Source organism: Blennius ocellaris (genome assembly GCF_963422515.1).
Source record: "Blennius ocellaris genome assembly, chromosome: 3".
NCBI lineage: Eukaryota > Metazoa > Chordata > Actinopteri > Blenniiformes > Blenniidae > Blennius > Blennius ocellaris.
Window position 1 is genome coordinate 20,157,408 of NC_137652.1, and position 24,408 is coordinate 20,181,815.

Consider the following 24,408-nt stretch of genomic DNA (forward strand, 5'->3'; position numbering starts at 1 on the left):
GGACGATTCAATTGAATATCCTTTTTGTGTTTTTTATTTCAGAAAAGTGTTTGCATTTAATTGGAAGTGGAGTGCAAAACCAGTGATCGAACAGTGACAACAGCTCAGGATTATGCATATACAGACGTGTCAGTGGATAATGATGAAACTGAAATGTCTTGTTATTTATACGAAAAATGCAAGTTTTTGCCTCTTTACTGAAAAATCTATTACTTTCCAGTATTTTCATTGTTTCTGTGTGATTGTGTTTTAAACAGACATGTGAATAAATGATGATGCCTCAATTAGGTATATTTCAAATTGAAATAATCTAATTTAGCTCAAGAAGACATATTTCTATTGCCAAAGTATACAGACAGCTAATATAAATAATAACAACATATCATATTGTGAAAAATAAACCAAACTATTGCTTCTTGGTTCAATGTATTATTTGTTTTTCTACATGAAGTGCTGACCTTTAACCCCATCAGAGCACACCCCTTACGAAAATGTCCTTTCGGCCAATCGGGAGCCAGCTGGATGGACCTCTGAGCATCGCTCAGTGCTGAGGAGTACTGCTCCAGACACCAGTAGCAGTACGACCGATTTCCATAGAACCTGGAGGACCAGAAGATGGAAGAGAGAGTGACACAGCTGCGAAGGAAACGTGGAAGTGTTGGGGGAGCGATCAGGCGTCACACGGATCAGACAGCTCACCTGTGGTCGTTCGGGTCCCACGACATGGCTTCAGTAAACATGTCCACCGCCTGGCTGTACCGGCCTTGCTCGAACATCTGGATGCCCTGGACTGGAGAAGGATCGGACATGTTTCTATATTTAAAAACCATTTAGTGCAAAATACAATGAAATGTAAAAAAATATATATATATATTCTACAGCTGGTGTATTATGCAACCTTCTACATGCATGTTATTTAAAATTCCCACGGAATAAACTGTTGAAAAAGTTAATGTTTTTTTTGCAGTTTTTACAATTTATTTGGTGGTTTGGTCAGATTGGAGCCTCTTGCAGGCTAGTTTGACACCCCTTGATATCGCTAAGACACACACACGCACACACACACACACACGCACACACACACACACACACACACACACACACACACACACACACACACACACACACACACACACACACACACACACACACACCACGATTAAGCTTTAAGTTGTTATTTTTAAGTTATATTTCCAGGTTATCAGAGTTTATGATAACGAGACCACAGACTATCAGATGTGACACCGCTGCTCTTCCGCAGAAACCTTTTTCACAGAAACACTAACATCTGATTTTTATCAACAAACTTTGAACCTGCCGTATTTTCTCTGCATGTTTAGCTAACTGTCCTTATCGACGATGCTCTGAAGCATCATTCATAGCTGACTTTAATTCAGAGCAGGAGCCTGAACGTTGCTGTTCTAGAGCCAAACGTGGCTCTTTAGATCCTGTGTAGTGGCTCCCTGTAGCTTTCACTAGATCTCAGAGAAATCAAAATGGCTATCTTGTTTTTAATTCTCAAATACAGCAACCAATATGATGATAAAAAAAAAAAGATCAGTTGTGCTGGAAATTATGCTAAACATTTAAAGATAAATGGCACTGCTCTCTCACTCTTTACTCATTTTAAATATACTATTTTGAATATAGTTACGTTTCAATGTTGGCATTCTCTGTGGACAGCAGAGTAAGAAATTAATTGTGCAGGGAAACATGTTTTCACTTGTACATATGACAATATAACGTCTCACTTCAACTTCAAATCCATGCCAGTTTTTGGACTGTGGAGAGAAGCCAGTGTACCCAGAGGAAACTCTTGAATGCACAGGGAGAACATACAAACTCTACACAGTTCTTGAAGCTCAGATTGGAACTTCCTGGGATGTTCTCACAGAACAAAGGTTCTAACCACTATTCTGAAGCTGCTCCGTCAACCTCTGAGGGTCCTGGTTCACATTCATTACAGGTAGAATTAACTTCAACTTGATGTAAGAGAGCTTTACATCTTATAGAAGCGCAATATTTCTAAAGGGAATGAAAAATAAAGCACCTGCCAGAGACTCTCCTCTCCTCTTCATTTCTTCTGTACTTTCCATCTGGAAAAAAAAAAAAACATTTCAGTGATTTCTCTGGTTTTCACATCTGTAACTAAATAGTGAGCAGCAGCCTGAGTTGACCTGTTAGAAAAGTGTGTGTGTGTGTGTGTGTGTGTGTGTGTGTGTGTGTGTGTGTGTGTGTGTGTGTGTGTGTGTGTGTGTGTGTGTGTGTGTGTGTGTGTGTGTGTGTGTGTGTGTGTGTGTGTGTGTGTGTGTGTGTGTGTGTGTGTGTGTGTGTGTGCACCTGAGCGCCCCCGGCCTCATTCTCTTTGTTCTGTACTGTTCTGCTCTTCAGAACCTTCAGCCTGATGTTACTGGCAGCGTTCGCTACAAAGGCACAGCTGATGTCCCACTCCGGTTCCTGAAACACAACGACACAAAACACAACGAAACATCTCATCCTTCCCGTTTGATGTGACGCTAGAAATACATTGAATCTGAAATTAAGCAACACTGTGCTGTGAGCAATGTAAAAAATACAAATACTGTATTTGTATTTTGTGTTTGAATGAAGACCTCCGAACTCTGGAACAAAGGTGTCATAAGAAGCTCTTGCTGCATATCAGCAGGGTGAGATGTATTCTGGATTTTCTCCACCTTTGGATCATCGGGCATCGTAGATATTGTAGACATATAATGTTTCAGTTGGTTCCAGTTGGATATTTTCCTCCTTTACAGGACAGTCAAACCAATCAACCTGCTGTGTTGTGCTGACCTCAATCAGTTGAATAGAATTTATGAATTTATTTTTAATTTGCAGCGGGAAAGCCAGTCTGGTGTGAACCCACTTCCTCAGGGCTCCTGTTGGTCAGGTGCTGATCGCTCTTGTTGGGTGTGTTCAGGAGAGCCGGGGCAGACTGCGAGCTGCATCTGTTTCTGGACTGAGCAGAAGTCCACTCTTGTTTCTCCTCACTGTTTTCCTTCATATCCTCTTCGCTGTCACTCTCCAACGTCGCTCCGGTGACCTCCTCGTCCTGTGACAAGTTCAAATGTGACTGAAACTAAAGACCAGATTGAATACAGCTCCTCTACAAGGGAAACAATTCAAAACCTCGAGCATCATCGTAACTGGTAAGCACTCTTTGTTTTAGTTCATTTTATATGAACAAAGTAGAAATCAATCAGGGAAACAGTTTTCTTCCAGGTGTTGGCAAAACCCATGACTGGGATGTAGACGCTGGGCTTTACGTAATTGTCTGAATTGGAAAGAAAAGATCCCCCATCAGCCTGTCAGGTTTTTAAGGTGTGTAAAAGAATTTGGGGAAGATCCTTGTTTTTCCGGAGTTATCTGTGTCCTCGACTGTATAATACCGGTTTCAGCAGGTTTAATAATGAATGGCCTTGTTCTGATGGCCAGACATTACTTCAGCATCTGAAAAAAAAGGCACTCTATTTTAGCACTAGGCATTAACTATTATAAATAATTATTGGTATAATATTATTGTCTTTAGCATAATAAGTGTCACATTCTTCAGAAAATACCTGAAACAGATTTAGATTTTCACAGATTTCACCGTTGTCGTGTGAACGGACACCAAATTGCAAGGGGAACATTAGTTTCATGGGGGTGGACTGCCCAAGCAGCAGCTCAGATGAATACTTTAATGATTCAGTGCTTGGTGTAACTAATGAACTGTGACTGTGTGACAGCTGCTCACCTGTCTGAGAGAATAAAACTAAACCAAGCACTTTAAGGAGAAAGAAAGTAAGAAGGAAGCGAGGCACCTGCTCCGAAGCGTCCTCCGTCCTCTCACTCTTCTCCAGCTTCCTGCGTTCTTTCTGCCTCTGGAAGGAGAAACATAGACACGATGGCTGTGGACGCATGTGGACAGACATGTCAAGAGACACATATAGGGAGGCAGTGAGGGGAGGAGGGGAGGAGGGGAGGAGGTGTGGAGGTGACGGTGAAGGTGAAATGAGGTGACAGAGAGGTGTGGTCATGAAACAATCATACCCAATGAGTCAATTCAGAGACAGTGTGTGTGTGTGTGTGTGTGTGTGTGTGTGTGTGTGTGTGTGTGTGTGTGTGTGTGTGTGTGTGTGTGTGTGTGTGTGTGTGTGTGTGTGTGTGTGTGTGTGTGTGTGTGTGTGTGTGTGTGTGTGTGTGTGTGTGTGTGGGTGTGTGTGTGTGTGGGTGTGTGTGTGTGTGTGTGTGTGTCATGGCTTTTTATTTGTTGTTTTTGAGTCATCACATGTGACCTGATGACTGCGTGAGCCGGTGTGAGTTTTCACTGACTTTTCTTTTGGCTCGCCTCCTTTCAGCTCTCCTCCTTGTTTTCTCCTCTTCATCCAAACCTTCCTCGTTGCTCAGCACGGCCTGCTCCAGACGCTGGAACATATCACTTCTTAGACGAATCGCAATCACATCATGTCGCCTTTATTTGAAACTCCCCATCACTTGTCGTTGAGCTCGATCATCAGCTAGAAAAAGCCTCTTCTATTTGACCCAAAGTGACTTTGTGGATTTATCTTCCACTTTACCTCAGATAAACCTTGATCTTTTCTTCTGTCCATTGCGTCAAGAGCTCCATCCTGAACCTCCATCTTCTCCTCTCCAGGTCCACCTGTCAACACACTTTTATTAGATTTCCATTCAACTGCAAAGAAAGCATACCTGCTTTTAATGCAGAGATTTGCACATGCAGATTAAGTGGACGTGAGCTTGGCTTCAGGTGGTGTGTGTGTTTTGGAAAGACGAGAATCCATCCTCGCCTCATCAGATATGGTGGCCAAGAGTTCACCATGCCTGAAATATCCAAAGGCCTCCCGACAGGAATAGAGCTCAACGCCTGGAAGCATTCAAGAAATTTCCCACAGTTTTGCACATGATTTCATTTAGACTGAATAATTCTCTGTTTAAAGATTTATAAGATATTTAAAACCACACAAAGAGTTCAAAGTAAATTATTGGCTTAAAGCCCTGAGACTCGCTATCAGATCACTTCACGCTCAGCTGATCAGTTAACAGATCCATTAAAAAGTAACACTAAACAGGATCTTCACGCATCTATTTCTTTGTATTTAACAAGCAACAGCAGAACCAAAATCCCTCCCGATCTACAACACTGGTTAATCAATACAGTCTTGTTGAGACTGTGCAAGCTTTGCCATTTAAATGAAGTCTTGCTTACAGACCAGTTAACAATTAACATTTAAAACCAACCTGCAGTAAGGTGTGTGCAATCCAAAAACAACCTCAGGCTCACATACTATGAATCTTTCCAGAGTGAGTCATGTAATCATAGTGGATGCACAGATGGATAGATGGGTAGTGGAGGGACGGCAACGATCAAAGTGTTCATTAGTAGCAGCTCTTATTCTGAATGTGTTAAAGAATCCTCAACAAAATTGCACCCAGTTGAAGAGCACAAATTGAAATTGATGGTGACTATTAGTCTCATAAATCAAGCGTCAATCTGTGAATCCTGCTGAAATGCATGTTAAAGCTCTTACAAAATGATGAACGTTTTTCAACGTGAGAATTCAGAAAAAAAAGGTAAGAAAGTTTGGAGATTTGTCCAACTTTCAAAGACATAAAACCTGATTCAAGTTGATTTAACCAAGTCATGAAAAATGTTGAAGAATACATCTTGTCATCAAGCTATAAAATGATAGAGACGTATGTGTCTTTGCTTCTATGCTGTTGCACAAGAAGGATGACAGAAGTTGAACACAAAGAATATGACATGGACTCTTTTAAATACTGCCACAGCCGTTTCTATGGAGGAGTTCTCATCAGTTTGGTAACTTTTAACCAGCACTGATTACATTTTAGCCTCGCGGACGATATGAGTACAGCCTGCATACACACCAACCTTGAATAATGACTGTTTGAGTAGTCAGGCCAAGAAAGCAGAATATGGTTTGGCTGAGACATTATTTGTTAATATCCTGCCAAATTTAAATGTCACATGGTCAGTCTCTACACAGGTACCAGCTCAAAATCATAATCACAGGTCAGTTCTAAGACTCCATTTACACGAGAGCGATTTCAAGCGAAAGCACAAACAAAAGTGCTCAGGGCCACTGGAAAACAAAGCTAAAGTTTGTGAATTTAGCTCTATTTTTACACAACGCAAATCAACGAGGGTAATTGTCCCAAATTGGGAAAAGATCTTTCGGGATTCACTGAAACTGGAAGCGTCACCTTGGCTACCTTAAGGCCCTGTTTACAAGACAATGATTTAAAGTGAAAACACAAAACTTTCACTGCATTTTCAAAATGTTGCTGTGCACGACAAAACTATATGTTTTCACTTTAAACTCATGCAAATGGGGTCTCAGAGCAGACTATTTCCCTGTTGCATTCGGCTGCTTGCAGAGCAGTCTGAGAGAAGGGTGTATTTGCTTGTCCTTGGAGCAATAAAAGAGTCAGTCAGCAAACCAGATGTCATGTCAGTGGCGCACGCTGGAGAGTGATCTTGTTTTCATGAAATGTCTTATCTTATCATCTTTCTGTGTGAAACACTCTGAAACTACCAGCTCTTGTGAGGTAGAATGTTTTAAAGCTTCAAGGTCGAGGGAGGCTTCTTCTACACAGACACATTTGTACTGCACATACTGTGAGCTATCCTGTTTGGAAATACATAAACATGTTGTCTTATGACATTTCTGCCACAGGCTTCATTTTACCACAGTTTATTTCAGGAACATGCAATGAATCATAATTCACAAGTAGGTCGTATGGTTCGTGGTTGTGGGCAACACTCAGTAAAATACTTAAAGATCTCTAGATTACGATTCTTCATTACTTGTTTTAATGTGTTTCTTTCATTTCTTTTAAAATTTTAATGTATTCATTAATATATTGCTTTCTTTGTAAAGCTTTTCTGTACTTCATTAATTTCTTTTACTTCTTTGTAAATGGTGCTCTATAATCACCAGAATCATTACAAGACCACATTCACCACAGGCAACAGGATGTCTTCTCGAGCTTTGGGGCTGTGTGATGGCTCATCACATCCACCCATTCACACACCATTGGAGGCTGCAGCCATGCAAGGCACTATCACTCCAATAGCTCAGCATCTTGCCCTAGGACGATTTGACAGAGAGACAGCCAGACATGGCAATTGAACCTGCAACCTTCCGATTGGGAGACGAGCGCTCTAGCAACCGACCACAGCCACTAATACGCTACCGAAAGTTAAAATTACGACATTTAATGATAATAAGGCAACATTTATGAGCATTCGATGTTCTCCCTGTTATGAGAATGTAAGCAGTTCTCAAAAAGTTATATTAATAGAGAAACAATGGGAGAATACAGTCATGGGTATTCAAGGGAATCCTGATAACTTTTTCCATCCCAGACTGTTTTAGCTTAAATCCAGGCTGCCTCCACCAACATGAGCAGAATTCCTCAAGGGATCTATTTAGAAATGTTCTGGTGTTCGTCCGATAGCATGATTAGATTAAATGGTTACGTTTGTGCCGTCATGTGGTGACTGCTGCGCGGCTGAGTGACTCCTCTATGGATACATGCATACTGGGAAGATCTAGAAATGGCCTTTATCCAGTTGAGGTCTGCCATATTTATTCAGCAGGTTTAACAGAATGGAATTGTTTGTGTCGACTTTGAAAGCCTCTTTGAAGGCAGGTTTCCACATGCCGAGAAGCGCCGCGTACATTTGAGCTCATGCTTGATCTGTTCGGCCTCAGCGAGCTGGCACATCTTTCCTTTCAGTGAAAACCGTGGGTCATATCTGATGTCACGGTGATGTGTTTTATTATCAAAGTGTGGTTACTCCTCACTGACCAAAATATGTGTTACTGTTATGAAAACCACATGCTGTGACATCTGGCTGTCAGTTCTGCTGGACGGGCTACCCTTTGGGTTTCTTGCTTTCTTCTTAACACACAACTATATTACAGGCTAAAAACAAGCGTTTTCAACTCGGGATGAACTGATACCACTTTTCTTTTCTTTTTTTTTATTTACAGTCTGTTTAACTTCTGTCATTATCAATAACATTTAAGAATCTCCAAAACGAGGACGTCACTCGTGCCCTTCTGCGTAGCATGACATAATGTAATACTCACTGGGTTGTATCGGGAATCTGTAATGAGTACTTTGTGCAGTATCGGGCCTGATACCGGTATCTATATCAATGGATTCACATTTTTAAAAATGTGCTTTCCTGTTTCCACAATGTACCGGTCAGAAAACAAGAATAAGTGAGGGCTAACTAGAAGATTCAAGATTAATTAAGGCTTATTCGCTGTGCCATTCCAAAAGAAAGAATGTGATGGGGTGTGAAATCTAACTTCAGATGATAGCTCTTTACTACTTACATAAAAATAGTACAAGTTCCACTTATTTCACACACAGTCTGGAGTAATCCCTACAAGTGGGGGTGAGAGCCAACACTCATGGAAACAAATAAATTGAGAAAATGCCTTCAGAAACACTTCTGTGAAAGATCCACGCAGAGAGACCCAAATGCAAGTTGAAGCTCAACCTTGGGAGACATTTCCATTTATAAACAAGATCAAGAAGTGCTGGCATCTTTCCTCTGGCATCTGGTGCAGTTTCCAAAGACACACCGAGGTCTGTTTTGTACAAGTAATACAGAACAATACACTGTATAGATTGTTCCAAAGGTCCTAGATCTTTGCAAATACATATTACAGACTGTTCCTGCACCACAGCCTGCTCTTTCACTCCTCGACAGAAAACCGCCAACAAAACGTGAAGCTTTCGTCACAGATAAACATAGATTTACGGCTAATAGAACTCCAACTTCCGGAGGACTTTACTCTGATTACATCCTTTTAACATATTTCTTTGGTGATGTGATTTGATTCGATTATGTAATCAGTGTTTAGTTGATATCATGTAGGCTTCATACTCTAACAGAACACTATTACTGTGATCCCACACAGTGCTTCCCAACCTTTATCTTGAAAGGATCCAAACTGTTACCATTGGAAACTGATCTACATCGAAAAAGTCAACTGCACACAATTACAACATGCCTCTTAAGCAGTGTTTTTCTCAAAGTTTTGGATGCGATTGGATTAGCACAGGCTGCTTGTTTTGACATGAAGCGTCTCATAGCCTCGGGGTGGCCACAGAGGCAAGCTATTTTCAAAACAAGACTCACAATGATCTTCCTATGTCTAAAAATGTATGTACTTCTAATCAAAGTCCAAGCTTTCCCAGAAAACTAGTCCTGCTCTAATTGTACAATACAACAAATAAATTGATAAATGGGTTTGAAATACCTTCATTAATTCAGACCAGACAAACAAGAAATCTCGAACTGATCTGAGAATCATTATTATAGATTACCCACACTACTCCACACCTGGTTAATAGGCAACAATCACACAGACAAAAGCAAAGAAAAGCAGTCAACTTAAATCAAAGCTGTACAAGAAGTAAATATAGCATCAGATTGGTCATTTTTGGAGAAGGCTCACTGAGTTTGTTCAAACAAATAAAGGCAGTGATGAATAGAGTCCCAGCAGCCACATGCTCCGAGTATGTGTTTCTGCCCCTTAGCGTTGTTCTCAGACCGTTAACTGCTACAACTAAAATGAACCTTTTATAACCACTCTGATCATGCAAGAAACTGTGCAGGACGGCTGGAGGAGGGTCAAATACACAGACTGCTTCAGAGCACAGAGAGGCTCCTTTATCCTCAGATCACTGTTCTTTCTCCCACACTCTGACATGCTGTCCACAGGCCGTTCAGGTTTATGATGGACTGGAATAGACTCCTTCACTGTAACATCCGCTCTGTTCCCTCGGTTAATAGTGATGTTTTATTATGATAGAAAACTCCACAGTTAACTGTGTCACACATTGATTAATATTAGAGGCTTTAATCAATAATCAATATTTTAAATCTCATTCAGTGTGAGGACTCTTGAAACGAGCGCCTATCAAATGACATTTGAATTGTTTAATTAATTTCTCTGACTTTCAAGTTCAAACATGTGTTATATGTTTAAGTATGTTTACATAGGGATGTGTACATTGAGTATAGATTTATATGCATTTTTTTATTCATGCATTTTGTATATGTTGTGGAACAAATTAATTATATAAAAAATAAGCAGTGATGAAAATCAATCATGTATTGACTAGTTTAGCCCACCAATTATTTGCTGTTTCTTCTCAGAAATCAGTTGGAAAATAAATGCTGGAAAAAGCAATCCTCAGATCCCCAAGATTCACCCTCATGCTCTGTAACGACTATTGATCATTATTACGTTATTATGACAAAACAGGAAGCCCCACATTGTCTGCGCTTTTTGAGTATTTACATTACAGTTTTACCAATAAGCGAAAGAGATATACAAAATAAATCATTATCTAGCCAGTAACCTGGATCATGAGCACTCTTTGGGTGTTCATGCTTTCTTTAAGTGTCATAGACGTGCCACACCCAAGACAGTAAACAGCTTGATTGACGTGGGCAGTGAAAGTTTCTCTGCTGTGACTCATGAAAAGATTCTTCCCATCCCATGTGAACAAAAGAGCTGACTCACTCGCCAACTTGACTGATATTAGATGAGCTTTGTGCTTTGTTGAAACAGTACAGGTGTGTTGCTTTAAATTGGGTTGTTGTTAATATTTGGGATACCTGATCCGCGTGCTTGTAAAACCTCCAACAGGTTGTCTGACGTCTGACATGCATATGAAAAAGTTCCAAGTGACTGCACAATGTCTCTCTCATTTGGTGACTGAGTAAACGTTATTATGTGCACCATCAACATACCTTCATGAAATATATAAATGAGGCTGACAGAGAAAGAACGGAGTCTTGCTCAAAGACTTATATATATATATATATATATATATATATATATACACACTCATACATATATATAATTGTAATATTCTTTCTGCACATTATAGTGTCAGTGTTCTTGTAAAATGACACCGTGTCCCAGTGAGACAGTGTGAGGACACGAGGTATGATGGACACTGTAGGAAACTCACACTAATGTGAAATAAACCTAATTTATGTGGGGAAGAAGAAGATGGCAGGAAGAGACCATATTTAGGATGTAGGCGTTCGTTAGAGCAGAAAGTGGGGCGTCTCGCGCTGCAGCAGGAGTCCACAAGTGGAGGATGATACAAGTGCAGCAAAATGTGAGGAAGGGTGTCACGTATGGCACATGTATGTCACATTTCTGCCGACACTTTGTGACTTTGTTGGAAGAACACAGAGGATGTGTAAACTGCCCGTGAACCTAAATTACACAAGAAAGTTGTTTTCTGTTAATATAACCAATATGATAAGTCAGGGCTTTACATCTCCGGATTTTCAGGCCCCGTTTACACGACCACCTTTTTGAGTGAAAACACATTGTTTTCACGTTTTCATTTCAGAAACGACCTGGGTTTAAACAGCAACGTTCTTAAAACGATATCTATTCACAAAGATACTGTAGAAATGCTGAAAATGATGTAGTTCGCATGCCAGGTCACAAGTGCCATTGGTTGTTTTTAGCACAGGTGTGCAGAGAGATAAACAATGACAATGATGAGTACAGACACATTCATACGGACAGACGTCTCTAATGAAACGGTCTGTTGCCATGATATAATTTCACTGTAGTATGAACATTTTACGTTTTCAATAAATGTAACCCAAAAGCCAAATATGTCTGAGTATTATATGCATATAGTAAACACAAGGTCCATGCCTGTAGCAGAGCACTGAGAGTAGACTTGAATTGCTTCAGTGACATGTAAATTCCCAATCTAATACGCACAGAGAAGTGCTCCATGTTGGATTGTAAAAGAAAGATAATTTAAAAAAATAGACGTAATCGTGATTCTTTCATTGAGGTTCATTAACTTTAATATGTTGCTAATTTTCCTATAAATCTGAATGAAATCCCATTTTGACACGAGGGATATTGCCTTGTTGTCTTTACTCTTAAAATTATAAGCACACTGGAGACATATCAGCTATCTGCTTTGATTTTCATTGCTTGTTTACTTGTGAGCCGGGTCGATCCCTGTAGCTCTCAGTCGACACAACGTGCCCACAGAAGAACATATTTATCACGTCTTATGTGAGGAAAACCAAACACACTCTCGGCGCTGGTTATTTGTCACAGCCTGAACAATGAGAGCATTATCTAATGCTTCACAGTGGGAAAGTCTGTCCTTCCTTTAAAGATTTCACCACAGTGTTGGATGGAGTGCAAAATAATGCACTTAAAAAGACAACAGGAAACTGTTTGGTGCATTTTCTTTCAATGGGGGCAATTGATATTAGGAGATGAGTGCTTCTTTCCATATTCGATGTGGAAAGGATTGCAAGAGGAGGTTCACCAACACTAAGACCTTTGTTTTATTCATTTATTAATTTTTAAAAAGACAAGGGCTTCTTCCAGGAAAATCACAGTGGTTTACATCAAAAGTAGATTTTCACAGTTTGCATTTGCGGAGCGTATCTAAAAGGTTTTTCATGCTCTAGTGTCATGGTTCATAATGTATACGTTTACAGCTTCTGTTGTAGAAATGCCTCAAAGTTATTATGGTTGGGATATCAGTAACATTTTAATGTTACCTTTCTTTCAGGATGTGAGTAATCTTTTCCATCCAGGGTTGACCATGGAGTTAAAAGCTGCTGTTGTGGTCAAACCAGTTTTTGTCCATTTCTATGTGGCTGCTAAGCAGCTACTTTGCCAGTCAAATAGCTTTGGTTGCTTTTAATACCTGCAGTCATTTGAGTGTGAGTACACCTTGATATAGGCTAAGAATAGTTACTGTTTATCAAATCCAATCAATCCGAAATGCTTTCGGAGCAGCTCAACAAACTACAAAGTACTGTGAAATCACTGGGACAGAAATACATACTGCATGGCATCTAAAATTATAGGTTACCATAAATGTATTGTCAGAAATGTAAACTTTCCACAAGAAATGCTGCTGGTGTGTTTCTGAGTTCCTGTTTTTTTTTTAGAGCTGTTGATGTACTGTACAGCTCAACTTGAGTTTCTGTGAGAAACTGCATTTCCCACACTTGTTTCAGCCCTTATATTTCTAATCTAGTACTCCTACACTGAGTGTGATATCTAAAATATTCAAAAAAACAGAAGAAAAAAATTAATTGATCTGAGCGAAATGTATGAGGACTTCTCCAAGCAATACGACCCTTCAGTCCAGATTCATCAGTGTCACACATTCACCACATCAGTGGCTTCAAAAACAGAATCACTGAAGATCTGACAGATATTGGAAATGTGAAATGTTCTCGGAAGAAGAACAGCAGCTTGGGGTTGAAACACCCAGCAGTGGCTCGTTTGATGATGTTTTACCCAGAGAAGCTGTAATGCACAAACACAGCGATTAACTCTGACGATGATCTTGCAGGATCTGTTTACACTCAGTTGAGGGTAAAGGGTTCAGGAGTTTGAATGAATATGTTTAAAATGGATACATAGGATGTAAAATGCAAACTGTCAGTATAAGGCATGGTGTAACGTGCCCGAGACTCTTAACAGACACTATTTATTATTTAATTTAGTTGAAACGGTTGTTCAGGAACGCCCTGGGGTGAAGTTTTCAATTAATTTATATTATAAGCAATTCTTCACATGGACAAGAACAACGTTTTCCTCCTCGTCATGACTCCCAGTCCATATTCTCCTGGGACTTAATTGTCTGTCCCTACGAATGTTGTGTTAGAGTGTATTTACTATTGTTTTTTTGTTAACCTTTATTTAACTAGAAAAAAAAAGTTGTTCAGATTAAAAATCTCCTTTTCAAGGGTTTCAGGGTTTTTGTGGTTCATTCCAAGCAAATGCACCCGCAAACCTGAACGCCTGAACGAGAGAAATTATATAAAAAAAAGTCCGTAATATTAAATACCAATGTCTGGTTTTCACGGTGGAAACACCGGATGAAAACCAGTATTGTGATTTTTACATTGTGTAATATTGGACTGGAGGATAATTTACTATTGAATGTAGGTTAAATATTCCGAAACATAGAAATAACCAGGTCCTTAATAACAATATCGTCCAGATGTCATATGAATCTCTTTAAGCCGTAAACACGCGGAAACACTCACAAACAACTAAAATAATAAATAATGAATGACGGTTAAAAAGTGGAAGTTGGTGGAGGAGCAGCGGGACTCACCGCCTCCTAAGCCGAGCAGCCTGCAGATATCTCGTGTAAACTTCATCGGGACGTCCGGTCTGGTGCGGAGCGCCCTGCTCCCTCACGGATACACGCTCACCTGATACCGTCTGCCGGTGAGACCCACCCCCGGCTCCGCGCTCCACACAGCCGTCCGTTACCTTTAATTAGGACATTACTGCATTTCCGGTAACGTTTCGCCACAATAAAATGCACTAACTTCCGGCTGTGAGCACTAAAATAAAAGTGTTCTGCACTCTGAACTGTAGAAACTATATATACTTCAACAAAGGTACGCCAAATTATTATGTTTTCAAACTTGTATACAAGTATAACTGTCCCGCTGATATTATCATAATCTACCACGAGTACTATCATTATTGTCATACATTATCATTATTAGGGATTGAGGGAATATAGTGGTTAAACATGTGTTTTGTGTATGACAACTGAACACATATTGCATTTAGCTGTGTTTCTACACAGCTGGTGTTTCTCACAGTGCCCAAGTTGGGAAAACACAGCTATAAATTACTGCTTGGGACATTCCAAGTTGGTTGGCGATGTCTCCTCAGCGCTCCACTTTTAAAAACATGGTCAAGGTAAGATTGGATTGACAGATAAGAGGTCAGAGGTCACTTTGTCCCACAGAACGTCAAGCTCTGAGAAGAACCAGTTTGAAGCCGTTTGGAGTCCGACAAAGGAATAGCAATTTCACCATAGCAACGCATACATCACTAGGAACTGACCAATGTGAGTTGAATTGGTGTATGCAAATGTATAAATCAGAACCGCGCATTGCAGCTGTGCCCTTCTTGGTTGTAAACCCGGCCTGCACGCTTGGGTCTGCAAAGAAGAACGGCCCGACCTCGTATATCTGATATATGCATTTTTGTAGCATTCTATAAGCATTATGTAATCTGATATATGCATTTTTGTAATCTCTTGTTTGTGTGATTATTAAATTCACTATTGAAGAAATTAACTCTGTTTCTGCCTCTCCCGGATCAAACGAACACGCAGGAATTCATGGGGACACAGGAACAAATTCCAACAGGATGCACACACACCGATGCTGGTATTGGGTATCAGATCCGATACTGCAAAAAGTACTTGTACTTGTAAAAGTTCCACAGTACTTCCCTTGTCTATGAGACATTAAAAGATAAGTTTTAATGCTAAAGGGATGAAACGGGACTCATGTTGTTTGAAGTATGTTGTAAGTGAGAGAGATTACTGATTTCCTGTTTCTGACTTCTGTACTGTGACACTGCAGATCAAATGTTGAAACACTGCAATGCCTTCAACAAGAAAGGGTCTTTAAATGGCCAGGCATGATAAAATTTGAATATGGAGTTCGGAGGGCGCCATGAGTAGAAATACTATTAACCACGAAGGTGTTGTGCAGTAATGCACTCTGTAGTATTCTGCAGTCTCACTCGCAGGGGGTTACCGGAAGTGTCAATCAGAAGATTCACCTTGGGAGCCGGAATGAAAAAGTCACAGTAGCAGTGTTAATGGGCCCCACACACGCAGCACAGGTTTTGCTGTTACACTCATTTCTCTTGTAAAAGGAACCCATCTCCTGATACTGTGGAGTCTCACAAAGCTTTTAAGAGCACAAAAGTGTATCACTACTTCACCTGAGGATGGGTTAAAGATCCCAAACTTTATCTTATATCACATGATTTTCATTGGAAATGTGTTTTCATTTTTCATATTGGCTTCCATCACTTCTGCAATTCAATTCAATTCAATTCAATTCAATTCAATTCAATTCAATTCAATTCAATTCAATTCAATTCAATTCAACTCAGCTCAACTCAGCTCAACTTTATTTATATACAACACAGATATTACCAAATACAACAGTCATTGTCCACCAGGGGGAGGCACAGACTTTATTTATCAGGGGGTCTCCTGCGGAAGTCTTTAAGAGTATGTGTCAGATACAATAAATCCGTCAGCTTTGATTTCTGATATGAGATATGAAACAAAAACAGAAACCAAAATAATGGAAAACTAAAATAATCCAACAAAAATAGAAAAAAAAAAGTAATTGTCAGATACATTTCTTGGGGTCATGGTTTCCTCTCTCGTATTTTCTCCACATCTGTTTGAAAGTTCAGTCCATCCTGTTCAGCAGAAACAGCCCATCAATGATGTTTTCACATACTGAAGCTTTTGTTCACGTTCCCATAAAGTGCAGATACGTCTTCACAACTTGGACTGTAGAGAAAATATATGAACATTAAATACTGTGTAGTGATGATCCAACACTTTCAACATGCTGATGTTTGCTCCAAATAAAAAGGTGCTTAAACATGCAGCATTGATAATTTACACTAATCTGAATGTGCAGTTGAAGTTGCCCTGTGTGAAGAGCTTCTCACCCTGTGGTACTGGAGCATCTGGGATTTGAGTAAACAACATTTTCCTCTTCGTATCGATGGAGTTGGGTCGGGTTGAAGTTTGAATAGATAGGATCTGCTCCAGTTGTACTAAATTGTATGCTAGCATAATGAAGTTCTTCCCCCTGCTGGCCACAATAAAATACTTTGTTACACCAAACGCTTTGTTTAAAATGCATCAGCAGATAAGAAAATATGCACTTTGGATATTTTTAATGTTTCACGTAAAGCATTTGACACAATTGATCTGTTTCTTTTTAATGTTGCACAAACCTGAACACTAAAGTATGTATAAGAGGTACAGTACATCTCAGCATTGAATTAACAGTCATATGAAAAAAGTTTGTTGTAATCAACAACACCAAATCACAATGTCGAAAGCAACCTGTGGTGTTCCACAGGGTTTATTTTTGGCAAAACGATTTATACTTAATTCAAATCCCATCTTTATCATATCAATCAAGTTCAAATTTGTTAAGATCGAATATAGTATATGAATTGAGTATATGAATCAAAATCTGTTGTCATGATTATAGATTAAAAACCGTGTTGGAAGCTAAACAGAATATAGTAAACAAATGTTATCAAAATATGTTGTTCTATATAAAACAAGGCATTGATATTTTCTATTTTCACATATCATGCCATTTTTCCCCAACTGTTCTGAGATTTAGGGATATAACTATAAAACATTCCATTTCTAACTCCAGAAAATGTCTCAGATTTATAAATAATGTCAGCTATTTTGTAGTATTGGTCAAATTACATCCAAAAACAAACCAGTGTTTGTGCTGGTTTGTGCTGCTTACAAATTCCTCATTTATGGAGTTATAATTATCTTTGTTCCGTTTTCTAAGTGACAAGTATGTGATCAGTAAAGTGGACAATTTTTCAGTCTGCTGGAACTGCAACTGCAAACATTGCTCAGGTTCAATCACTGTCCTTTCCTGAACACATTTACAAATTAATGTAGAAACATCAAACGTGTTACATCTTTTCATGCCTTTGTCAGTGTTGTGCATTCATGCTGATCAAAACATTTCCAGTAGGAGAAACTGGTAATGTGCTGTCATCCGGATGCTAATATAGGTTGTGAAAGTTAAAGGACTCAGTAGGACCCTCACTTTACTTCAAGAGACATTAGATGGTTTGGGGATTTTTGTTTCAGAAAATGTTAACGATTACGAGGCAACTTTCTAAATAACGAAGCCTGTTGGTGTTTACAAGACAGCGGCAGAGCACTGTAGGTGCTTTTGGTTGTTTTTGTAAAGGAACCACACACATGTGGGCAGACAACAATACGCTATACAATTGGAGTACATAAACAGACAACGAAGTTGACTACAGGTGACTCTGAACTCTAAAACTACCAAGTCCCAGAAGAATATGAACTGAGAGCCATGGCACTCTGGAGGCAAACGTCGTTGTAATTTTCCATCAACTGGTGCATGTGGAAGAACTCTTTACGAGCTCTTTACTTATGTGGTGAGCATATGCAGTAGCAGAGGGCCTGAGGGTTTCCAGAAAAGTAGCGTTTTCGCCCATATATGCGAAAGATGCCTAGGAAGTCGAAGGTGTGAAGGTGTGAATGTCTCGCGGCTGGAAAGGGGCTTCTTAGAGACTGCAGTCCACATCACTGATATTAGCCACACGACTTAAATCCCTGATAGAGTACAAACACATGCTGGGAATCCTCCGAGTGAAGCCAAGTTGAAGGGCATCAATATGTGGAAAGAAAGAGTTTAGTGGCCACCAGGCTGCCTATTACCTGGGCCCCCATCACATCTCGAAACACCTCTTACCTGCCCGGGGGCTTCTGGTCTCTCTGATTGTTGCTTGGAGGAGCTCTCTCTTCTGGTTAAAGAAAATGAAGACACATAGTACACTCCGATAGGTTTTTAAATTGAGACACAAGCCAACATAAATGTACAACTCCACCTCACTGACGTGGAGTCATAAAAGTAAAGAGAGCAATCAAAGTTATACTTGCACTAACATATCACAGTTACAGTCTATACTTGGTTCTCAAACCATTCTGCCACCTGAGAAGATATCCAGCTGCTAAAGTATCACCATTATGGCTCACTTGAATATAAAGTAGTGGAGGTGTATCTTAATAGCTAAGGACATTTCACAATGCACAGTTTCTGGGCCATATTTTGATAATATATTTACCCCATACCACTCGAGTTTGGTACCACAGTTCGAGGATATTCAACCCATGTGATCTGCAATGTCTTCAAGTAATATCAATTTAGTTTCATTCGAACCACCAAAACAAAGGTATTTGACAGATTATTTAAAAGGATTTAGTGTTGATAAACTTGGGTCAAAATAAAATTGGGAAAGATGCTCAAAACCAGGGGCATGTTCAGAGTCAGAGGTTGTAATTACATAGTGAATTTTCCCATTTCAGTCAGAGCTATTTGCCAAAGCAGATCGAAGGTTAAAAATAAAAAAAGTACAACAGAAGGAAACTGTCAATGAGAAACAGTCGGCTTACCTGAACCATAGAATGAGAAAGAGGAGGGCAAAACCCAGACATACAGCAGAGATCGACAGAACCACTGGAAGTTTCCATGGACCTTTAAAAGATAATGAAGCACAAATATCAAATCCTGGAGTCCAACTGTGAATAATTGTTATTGTGAGTGTTGCACTATGTGTTATTGTATGAAAATAGAGACATAACATCCTTCAATTAAAATTCCTGACATTTCATGACATAATGGATCTTAAAAAAAATAATATCACGCCATCGACTGATTTGCTTCAAAGTAATTAAAAAGTAAAAATTAACTTTCAAGTTACCTATGAAGCTAAAAACTGCAGCTTCACCTGCAATGAAACGTTGTTAGAGGGATATGCCTGAGAGTCAGCCACCTTGTAGTGCTGATGTTACCTGCTGTGTTGCATCTTTCATGTATATGTAACAATAATAGAAGAATAGAAATGTTGTAGTTTCAAAAACAGGAGCGTAGAAAAATAGTAACCGAGTTGGCGTGTTCTAAATACTGCACACACTGAACCCACTGAACACTCACAAATTTCCTCAAAGCAGTCAGTCATGAAAGTGCTACCAAAAATATTGACATTACAGTTACTAGTGCCGCTTACTTGTGACAGCGATCCGATGTACGGTGGACTTGTGACGTCCCCTGCTGTTCTGAGCTTCACAGTAGTAACCTCCGCTGTGTTCAGGTCTGAGGTCGGTGATGGTGAAGGTATCCTCATGTGCATTCAGTAACTCCTCGTCCTCCTTGTACCAACTGTAGTTAGCTGCTGGGTTAGCATCACTGCTGCAGGTCAGAGTCACTGAGCTTCCCTCCACGGTCCTACCAGAGAAACTCACCGACACCGAGGGAAGCTTTGGGGCATCTGGACAAAAGCGATATGTTACTTATATGGTTGTTCACAAACAGTAAAATAGCTCTTCTTGTTTAGCAACATTCACTTACACTGCACATCTACGAATAGAGATACCGAGTACTGATCCTCAGACTTGCACTGGTAGAGTCCTCTATCCACGGAGCTGATGGAGGTGAAATTATAAATCCCTGCCGGGCCGAGACGCAGACTGTGGTTCCCCTTGTACAAAGTAGTTGTAGCGGCCGGATCCCCATCAACGCGACAGGTGAGATTGAGCGAACCGCCCTCGACGACTTCACCAGACGGACTCACGAACAGAGTGGGAAGCTTTGAAGGATCTGGAGATGAGCGAGGTTCATAGTGTTCATTTTGCTGATCTCACTTCATAACTCAAGTTTGCTGCTTTCACCGTATGGGAACAATTGAACAAACTTTCAAAACAATACTTGATGAGATTTTGATGCCTTTTTGAGGAACGCATCAGAGAAAATTAAAAGAGTTGCACTGGTACTTTACAACAGTGAGTGTGGAAACAAGTGCAATTGACAATTTGAATGAACCTAAACAACAAAACAAAGAATTCCATGAAGCAAAGCAATTGTTTATTTAGTCAACGTCAGGTGTAAATAGTGATCTACCTCGGTGTGTTAGCTGCTCTGTTAACTGCTGCTAAAAGTAAACTTGACATCTTCGCTGTCAAAAAATAAAATGTGCCTTTTTTTTACGCATATCGATACTTGACTTTTCAAGACAAATTTTTTTTTTTTTTTTTTACAATCTTCACACTGATGGGCGATGTCAATCTTACCCATATTGCTGTATTTCTTCACTCCTTCACAACATTAACCAGACTACCGAACACAGCGAAGTAAACGAAGGTCTCCTCCTCACCATAGAAGCTCCCCCGCCATGTTCGTGTTGCCAGTTCGATGCCATATTTGCTGAAACTTCAATTGACGTTACTCTCTTTCTATTGACAACAGTTGTGCGCTCAATATATTGACATTTATCTGCTTCCTACTCAGGACTGTACTCAGGTTGGCTAGCATATTTTTCTGATGATAAGTCGTCTATTTTCCAGTTTTTGTGCAGGTCATGCAACACATATACTGTCTGCAACCACTCGATGTCACTGTATGACAAGAGAATGGTGCCACTGGAGAATTATGATAGTTCCCAGGGTTTGAACACGTAACACGAACCACGTAATACTTTTTTTTTATTTGTTTGTTTTCTGAGAACGTCTTTTTTCTTTTCTGTGTTGGTGAATGAGGTTGTGTCTGCCACTGTTCGACTTCACTGCAAACATCAGACATGACAGATGGGGTCCACGGCTTGTATTAAACCCGACACTTTTGAATGGAAAACCAGTGCTTTACAGATCCAGTTCGACATTTATGGGCGACACAGTGAGGTAATCTTACAGATGGGTGGAGAGCGGTAGTCCTCATGCCCATCAAACGTACAGGAGACAACATCTCCGGGATAAAAGTTGTCTGTGTATGTTGAAGTTTGCTGCGTCTGATTCTTCTTTCCGTTCTTGAACCAGACGTAAGTGGTACGACCAGCCGGACTGCAGCTGCTTTGGCACCTCAGCTCTGCCTCCGTGTAAAACTGGTGGACCTTTATTATTATGGTCACCTCCACCTGCAGAGCTGAAATTGACAACACAACAGTGAAGTGAACAATCATTCACCCATTGATGTTTGACAGAGCTTCATCGAACTAGCAGAAAACCAGTATGGATTCAGAACAAACAGATCAGCGTCACTGGCACTCATAGATTTAATCGAGGAAATCACAAATTCATTAGAGTAAATAGACCATCGGAATTTTCCTGTACCGAAAAAAAAATATTTAAAGGCCACAAATTGCTAAATGTTATTCAATAAACTGAAGGAGTATGGCATCAGTGACAATGTGTTGTTGGATTGGTTGAGGAGCGACTTTGTTAATATTGATGGTTTCTGCTCTACTTGTTTAGACACCACTTGTTGTGTCCCCCAGGGGTCAGTGCTGGGCCCCTACAATATTCGTTCTTTACTGTATGTAAAATACACAAAAGAAAGATAGTGTTATTTGCTGATGACACCCATATTCGTATAATGTTTAAAAACAATAATGTGTGATTCTTGGAAAACCAGGCAGCATGAGTGTGAAACCCATGTAGTGGAAAGGAAAAGAAAATTAAAACCACCACGAAACCCATACTGGCTATCAATGGTTATCTTAGTTTGGGGGTCTGAAAAAAGAGCCGTTTTTAGGACTTTCCTTTAACTGGAGCTGCAAAACATGTTTAAACTATAAAATGAGGCTAACGCAGCTTCAAAAGTTTCATATATGGTTTTAATACAAAAAAATACGTATTTCGTGTTGCATTTGTGCAGTTTCAATTACACAATTCAGGATGGTAAATATTTCCTCACATGTTCAGCCTATTTTGTACTTGATTTCAGAGGTGTCATCCTTCCTTTTCAGCATTTTTTCAACAATTTGCTGTTTTAACCATTTTGACTCTTTCTTTAAAGTCATTTTCTATATTTATTCTTCAATTTTTAAGCCACGTTTAAATTTTTCTTTTCTTTTAGAAAGAAAAATATTTTAGATATTTAAAAAAAAAGCTATTTTAGAACTGTTTTAGTTGTTGTGCATTTTTTTAAATCCCAGTCTAGCCAAGAGATAAAAAAGTCCTTTTAAAAACGACTCTGCTGGGTAAATAAAATAAAAATAAGATAAAATGTTTATTTAGTGAAAACTTAAGGGAGTCACTACAGAGCCCCCCACCTCTGCTCTGAAACAATGATGGTATTTTCTGGTGCTTTGTGGATGAAAACCATGCTTGTGTTTGCGATATGATGTTGCAAATGGTGAGACTTGCTTTTTCTGCACTGTTGTGCAAACTGTGTAGCAACTATTTTGGGACACTAACATGCACAACAACCTCTTTCTCAGTCAAAAACATGGAATTTGAAGTCCCTGCAAATGTTTTGCTAGATTTTCTTCGATCCATGTCTTTCAGCTTGACGATGGTGTTTCTGGTAGTAGCTTTCTTATCACTAAATGTTGCTAAATGTGTGTGTTCATCAGTACCTGTGACAGTCAGCATTGTTCCAGGCAAACTGTTCCTCCATTCGAAGCTGTTGGTTTTGAATTTGAAGTGGTACTCTGCTGAATCACTCTCTTTCAGATCATTGATTTTCAGAATAGAGCGTCCTCTCTCTGGCTCCAGGACTTCAACACGACCTGCATCCCGGGAGACTCTTTTCAACTCCTGACTACTGGGGTTTGTTTTGAACCAGAATGACGATACTATATGATCTTTACTGCTGTATGTGCATGAAATGTTTACTGTTTGGCCCCTGAGAGCACAGAGGCTCCTTTCTGTATAAGTCACTCTGTAACAGTCTTGTCTGAGGACGCCTACAAAGAGGAAGACAATATAAACTGTCACTGATCGACCCATTCATTACTACAGTACAATTTGTTCAGACACTGATAGTACATGGTCGTGCATGCATTTCCTGTATTCAAATATCAAACAGTCAAGTAATCACAGCATAATTTCTTGTTTGATGAAGTAAACTCACACACAGAAGGAGAGGGAAACTTCTCATAACCTTTCACAGCACAGGCCACGCTGTCTGCATAATTGAAGTACTGTTGAACGTTCGATTGGTCTTCAGTCATTTTCAGTCCATCCTTGTGCCAGACAAAAGGATACGTGGGTACACGGCAGCTGCCCTGACACTCCAGCCTCGCCCAAGTAGGATACAAGACTGGACTTGGTATGGTCACCTTCACCCGAAGAGCTGAATGTGTGTGGAACATTATTTTTGAAAGGAGTCATTTCCTGTAGTATTGTTGTAACATCAGAGTGATTGAGCTCTGGTACCTGTGACTTTCAGAGTGACTCCTGGGGAACCACTGGCTCGTCCACCTGGCTGGTTCGTCATGAACTTGAACTTGAACTCCACAGAGTCGCTCTCTCTCAGGTCCTTGATTGTCAGAGTGTGGTGGTTCTCATACGAGTGATACATCACCCGACCTGCAAACTGTGCCTCTGTCTGCAGATCCACAGGCTCATCATCTTTCATTCTAGTGAACCAGAGTCCTTTTTCAACCACCGTCACTGTCTCATCTATTATGGATGGATAGATGTAGCTAGAACGTATTTCTACTGTCGATCCTTTCAAGGCACAGATCGGATTTAAAGAGTAAGTCACTCCCCATTTATTCTGGCTCTGCACCACTGAAACAAAAGAATACAGTTCTAAATGACATATTCATACTTTAAACATGCCTGGTTAACGCAACAACATTTTCAAGTGAAAAAGCAAAACATTTGTTGTATTTTGGCTGTCCGTTTACACAAGAGTATTGCATGGAGTCACTGATAAAGCAACTTTTTTGAACACGG

General features: G+C 39.9%; 1 protein-coding gene across 1 annotated transcript; it reads right to left on the reverse strand.

Annotated features, from left to right (window-relative positions):
- Positions 1-599: 599 nt before the first annotated feature.
- LOC308144691 (cell adhesion molecule CEACAM5-like) lies at positions 600-24,085 on the reverse strand (the record flags this gene model as incomplete). The annotated part of the gene is made up of 11 exons (XM_080515871.1): positions 600-790; positions 2,051-2,096; positions 2,341-2,457; positions 2,885-3,070; positions 3,822-3,881; positions 4,333-4,438; positions 18,425-18,476; positions 19,740-20,000; positions 20,081-20,329; positions 21,416-21,646; positions 23,884-24,085. 11 exons carry the CDS (start codon positions 24,083-24,085, stop codon positions 696-698), a joined length of 1,605 nt encoding a protein of 534 aa, XP_080371997.1. The 3' UTR covers positions 600-695.
- Between the last annotated feature and the right edge of the window lie 323 nt (positions 24,086-24,408).